The sequence below is a fragment of the Miscanthus floridulus genome, chromosome 8 (genome assembly GCF_019320115.1).
Source record: "Miscanthus floridulus cultivar M001 chromosome 8, ASM1932011v1, whole genome shotgun sequence".
NCBI lineage: Eukaryota > Viridiplantae > Streptophyta > Magnoliopsida > Poales > Poaceae > Miscanthus > Miscanthus floridulus.
In genome coordinates, this window is record NC_089587.1 from 151921036 (window position 1) to 151926788 (window position 5753).

Below are 5753 nucleotides of genomic sequence, written 5' to 3' on the forward strand. Positions count from 1 at the left end.
GTCTTCTCTGGCTGGCGCTGCTCCGGTTGGATCGGGAGACTGGAGAGGATATACTATTTGCCATTGTCAGCGCGCTGCTACCACAGTGTACTCCTATACGACGGTTATTTTCGTTGCTGGCATTGGAAATGTTTTGTTCTTTTTGCGCTAAGGTTTCCCTCGTTTAGTCATTTGGCTTTACTTGTTGAGTGACTCTGGCGTGTTCATTTATGCTGAGATTTGACTTATGCTGAAATATTATGGGAGAAAAATATTATTTCATAGTTGAAAAGCAGTGCTAAAAAGTATTTTCTTTTTGTAACTGGCCAAAGGACTGTTGGTTAAGAGAACGGGGCTAGGAAGGACACGTCCTTGTGGCCGTACGGCCTATCTCAGCCGTTCATCGCTCCCTCACTCTCACGGCGGTAGGCCTTGCGTCGTGCAGGGAGGATGGCGCTCGCGGATTGCAGTGGTGAAATTTTCGTATTTTGGTCTCTTTTGAAAACAATTTTTAGAAAAATACCAACGCCAAAACATTTTCTGAAAATAGACCATTTTTAGGCGTTTTAGCACATGACGCCGAGATATGAGGCTCGGCGTCGTGTCACTCGACGCCGAGGTACTGCCACGTCACGGAAGACCGGGGTCGTCGTCGACACGTTGGCGCGTGGGTCCGAGATGTCGGCGTCGTGTCAGCCGACGCCAAGTACCCAACCTCGGCGCGGTCGGACCGAGCGCCGAGCTCTGGCCCCATCCGGAGCGCGGCCCAGGCGGCCCAACAAAGCACGGTGGCCCAGCAGCTCGGCGTTGGGTCACTTAACGCCGAGCCTCCAGACCTCAGCGTGACCCGACTCAACGCCGAGGTCTGGACCCTTTAGGCCGCGCCGAGGCCCCTTCTTCTTCCTCCCTTCATTCTGAAACCGCCGGCCTCCCTCTCTTTCTCTTCTCCCCCGCGCCGCCAGCAAACCCTAACCCCCAAAATTGACCCCCGGTGCCATGATCTCGGCTCCCGAAGCTTCCTCGAGGTAATGGTCCCTCCCCTCCTCCATTCTATCCGCGTAGATGTGCTTACATTGTCCCTAATCATGTGGAATCATGGTTGTTTGGTGATTTGGTATATTTGTGTTTGCATTTGCAAAATGTATGGCTAAGGATGATTGAGTGCATTGTTGTTTAACTGTTTTATGTGATGAACATGTTAGGTTAGTTTGGTTTCTAGTTATTTTGGTCATTAGGGTTATTTGTTTATTGTAGGTGTCATTAGGGTTAGTTATTTGTTGGTCATTAGGGTTACTATGTATTTTATTTATTTGTTGGTCATTACATTTCAATTTATTATGACTAGAAATGATTATGTTGTTGGGGTTGAAAAACGATGAAATGATATATTTTAGTTTCTACTTATTGGATTGAAATATATTCATATGTTACACTACTTGTTGTGTGATGGCTGTAGATGGATAAATTAGTGAGGCTGCATCATGGAGGCCGTATTGTTAGGACAAGAGATGATAGTTTGGAATTTCTGGACATGTGTGAGGAGTTGTTGATTTTTTCTGAAACACCATCTTTGACCCAGTGAGTGGAGCGAGTGAAGGTTAAGTTAGGCTGGAATGAAGGAGACGTGCATTTTCAGTTTGAAGGTGTCATAGATGTTGGGTCGTCGAAGGGTCCTCGGATCAAGCGGTTGCTCAAAATTACAAACGAGTCTGAATGGAATGATTACAAGGCAGTTGTATTGGCCTCAGAAGTGCGATCTTTGGATTTAGTAGTAAGTAAGGAGTCCGGCTTAGGAAATGATAACTTCGAAGCATGGCCATCTTCCCCCGCTCACATAGGTTATGGTCCTTTGCTTGAAGAAGAAATACTTGTCACACAACTAGGCTACGGTGGAGATGAGGAAGAGAATCCGGTTGCCGATGGAGAGGGCAATCATGATAGTGATGAAGAGGATGATGATTATGTAATTGTTGATGCAGAAGAAGGTTTGGATGACGCTAGCGGAGACTTTTCTATTGAGGATGAGCTTAGCGACGAAGATGATCTTAGTAGTGAAGAAGACTTTGGTGATGCTAGGGCTACAAACCGTTTTGACATGGAGATAGCTGGAGATGATGAGTCCTTCATAGAGGAGATAGCCGAAGACTCTGGTGATGATCGCCTTGTTGGTCGTCTGAATTTAAGGGAAATAGAGCTATTGTCTAGGGTCTTGCCTTGGAGAGATCCACTAGTTGGTGATTTCGAGGACCTTAGCCATGGTCATAGGGCAGTAGCTGATGGTGGGCCAAGTGATACAACTGTGCCTGATGTTAGCGGTTGCCTCATCATACGGAAGGGCATATTGTTTGCTACCATGGATGAGTTGAAATCATGGTTGCAAGAGTACTCCATTGTACACAACCGACCTTTTAGGGTCATCAATTCATTTAAGGAGAAGAGGTACACTGTTGCTTGTGAAGAACAACAGTGTGGTTGGAGAGTATGTGCTAGGAAGACGAAGGCAGGCAAATGGAAGATTACCTCAGTGAAGCAACCACATGTTTGTGCCACTGCTGAGGCAGAAGAGAACCATCTGCAGCTCAATTCTAGGTTCATTGCAAGGCAATTATGCCCCGTGGTGAAGCATATGCCAACCATTACGGTGTCTGCGTTGGTTGTGATCATCTTCCAACGGTACAATTACTATATCAAGTATGGGAAAGCATGGAGGGCAAAGCAGCGTGCACTGGAAATAATATTTGAAAATTGGGAAGAAGCTTATGAGTGCCTCCCTATAATGTTGAACGCAATAAGGGCCGTAAATCTTGGGATGCACTTCGAGTATTTACCTAAGGAGGGTGAAACAAGAAATGGTAGCCAGGTATTTGGAAGGGCGTTTTGGACGTTCGGGCAGAGCATCGAAGCATTCAAGCATTGCAGGCCTATCGTCTCAATTGACGGGACCTTTCTTACAGGGAAATTTGAAGGCACAATGCTTATTTGTATTGGGACAGATGCAGAGGACCAGCTTGTGCCATTGGCCTTTGCGATTGTTCGGAAGGAGGACACAGATAGTTGGTGTTGGTTTCATAGGCTAGTAAGACAAGTGGTAATTGATCTAGGACGTGATGTTTGTGTGATATCCGATAGGCATGCTGGCATTCTGAATGCCATAGAACAAGAGATTTCTAGTTACGGCCAAATACATCACCGGTGGTGCACCAGACACCTTGCTCAGAATCTTATAAGGCGTGATCACACAAAGGACAACTTCAAATTATTTGAGGAGGTTTGCAGGCAGCAAGAGGTTCAATTATTCAAAGACAAGTTAGATGCCCTGAAGTTAGCCACAAATGTTGATGGCAGGCAATTCTTGAGCGAGTTGATGGCGTCGAAGGATAAGTGGTCACTTGCATATGACACGGGTGGTTGGAGATGGGGCTTCATGACTAGTAACATGGCAGAGATGTTCAACAGCCTTCTAAGAGGTTGTCGTGGTCTGCCTGTGACTGCTATTGCCTCATTCACCTTCTACAAGTTGAATTCTTGGTTCGTTTCGAGAAAGAAGTATGCGAGGTCTCTATGGACAGCAGGCAAAGCTTGGCCACTTTTAGCATCTCAGGAACTAGCTTTCTCAAAGAAAAAGTCTAAATGACAGAAGGGTTCATGTTTCGATCTGATCAACCATGGATATGAGATTCTAGAGGGTGGCGGAACTAACATTGGTGGTGAAGACCGGGGTGCTCAAAAACATAAAGTAGTGATCAATGAGAACAAGTGTACATGTGGAAAACTGATCATATACCATAGGCCTTGCTCCCACATGATTATAGCCTGTCGCCTTAGACGTGTTGACCCTAAGGTCCCTCCCCGTATGGTCGCGGAGTTCTCTTTGAGGAACCTAATGAGCACCTGGAATCCTCAGTTCGAGCCATTTCTTGACGAGAGTCAATGGCCCACTTATGATGGCCCCAAGTATGTGGCTGATCTTGGTTTACTCTGGAAGAGTAGAGGACCTAGGCGGCGGAAGCGGTTCAGGATGGACATGGACCGAGCCACGAAAGGTAGATCAACCACGAGTAAGGTTGGGAGACATTTTGTAGAGGACACCCAAAAGAGCCGTTGCTCTGGTTGCCATAAGCCGGGCCACAATAAGAGAAAATGTCCTGAACTACTTAGACAATAGGTATCCATCAAGCTAGCTACTAGAATTGCTTTGTGTAATGGTACATTGGTTTACTTTTGTTTTTTTTTATTTTTATGTTACTTCGTACCACATACACATGCTTTAACTTATACTAATGGTTTGGCATTGCTTATGTTGCAGGATGGATCGGTTCCCCCTTCTTGATCCAAGGTTCGATGAGCACCACCGGGCTCGAAGGATCGAGAACGGAGAGGTATATTCAACAATTCGTATGAAAACATTGCATTGTTCATGTTTTGCTCTATAGTCCATGCTCTTTATAAAGTGACATGAACTAATACTTTTTCATGCTTGTTTTTTTTGTAGGTTTTGAATGTGCTGAGGCCAATGACACATGAGGCCTCTACGACCATGGTCTACGACGAGAGGTACATGCCCTTGCTGAAGCTGGCGAACCTTGCTACCGTTGCTCGTGTTTGTCATCGAGGCACGCCACCTTTCAACCCAGCGGCGCTGACGGCGTTGATAGATCGGTGGCGTCCAGAGACACATAGCTTTCACCTACCATGCGGGGAGATGACGATCACTCTCGAGGACGTTGCCATGATCCTTGGAGTCAAAATCCGAGGATTCCCAGTGACAGGAGACACGGAGTCTGAAGGATGGCAGCAGCGGGTTGAGCACTTCTTGGGATGGCCCCTAGCGGCAGTTGAGGCTAGCAAGAAACGGCGCAGTAGTGGCGTGTCCCTGAGGTGGCTTCGTCAGCAGTTTTGGGAGTGCCCACCCAATGTAGACGCCGAGACCGTGACATACTACTGTCGGGCCTACGTCCTCCACATGTTAGGTACAGTTCTCTTCCCTGACGGCACTGGAGACACGGCGTTCTGGATGTACATCCCGTGCCTTTTGAACTGGGAGGATGCCGGCAATAGGAGTTGGGGCTCGGCTATACTTGCCTTCCTATACTGTCAGCTTTGCGAGGCTTGCCGCCGTCCTGGAGGCGTGCACGCTACAATGTCAGGCTGCATCACACTGTTGCAGGTAATAAAGTAAAGTTGTACAAGTTACCACTACAATTCAATGTTTTTTCTTAACAAAAGTGATTAACATTCATGTTTCCACTCTTTTTTGCAGATTTGGATGTGGGAGAGGCTTCCAGTTGGGAGACCGCATCAGCTTGATCCCCCACAACCTTGGTTTCCTCAAGGAGACGCAGTTGTCGCCCCTACCATGGCACACCTCTACGAGCGAGCCCATAGAACATACCACGTGTTACGCCACGCGTACATCAGCTTCACCAACGAGCTGGATACCCTTTTGCCACAGCATATAAGTTTCCCACCCTTTTGCCCTAATCGAGGATATGTGCACAAATTGAGCATCGACTAGTTGATGACGACGTTGTGTACAGGTTCAATGGAGCCCATATCGGTGGAGGCAAGTAACGGATCTCAACTTGAGCACCTTGTGCATGGCAGACGAGGACGTTTGGATGATGAGGACCCCCCTTATTTGTTTCTATGTAGTGGAGTACCATCTCCCTCACCGTGTAGCACGGCAATTTGGTAGGCTGCAGCCTTCTCTGCCTGATGATTTCTCCACCGGTTGGTAGCTCCACAAGTATGTAACATACAATATTTTGTTCGTT

At 47.1% G+C, this 5753-nt stretch overlaps 1 protein-coding gene across 1 annotated transcript; it reads left to right on the forward strand.

Annotated features, from left to right (window-relative positions):
* Positions 1-2074: 2074 nt before the first annotated feature.
* Positions 2075-4478, forward strand: LOC136470015 (uncharacterized). The gene is made up of 3 exons (XM_066467995.1): positions 2075-2143; positions 2315-3534; positions 4472-4478. The coding sequence occupies exons 1-3, from the start codon at positions 2075-2077 to the stop codon at positions 4476-4478; spliced, it is 1296 nt and encodes a 431-aa protein (XP_066324092.1).
* The last annotated feature ends 1275 nt before the right edge of the window (positions 4479-5753 follow it).

Excerpts from the sequence above, each read along its gene's own strand:
- LOC136470015 (XM_066467995.1), top strand. The coding sequence starts at position 2,075 with ATGGAGATAGCTGGAGATGATGAGTCCTTCATAGAGGAGATAGCCGAA. Across the intron at positions 2,144-2,314 it reads ACTCTGGTGATGATCGCCTT|GGCATATTGTTTGCTACCAT; the intron begins GTTGGTCGTCTG and ends ATCATACGGAAG.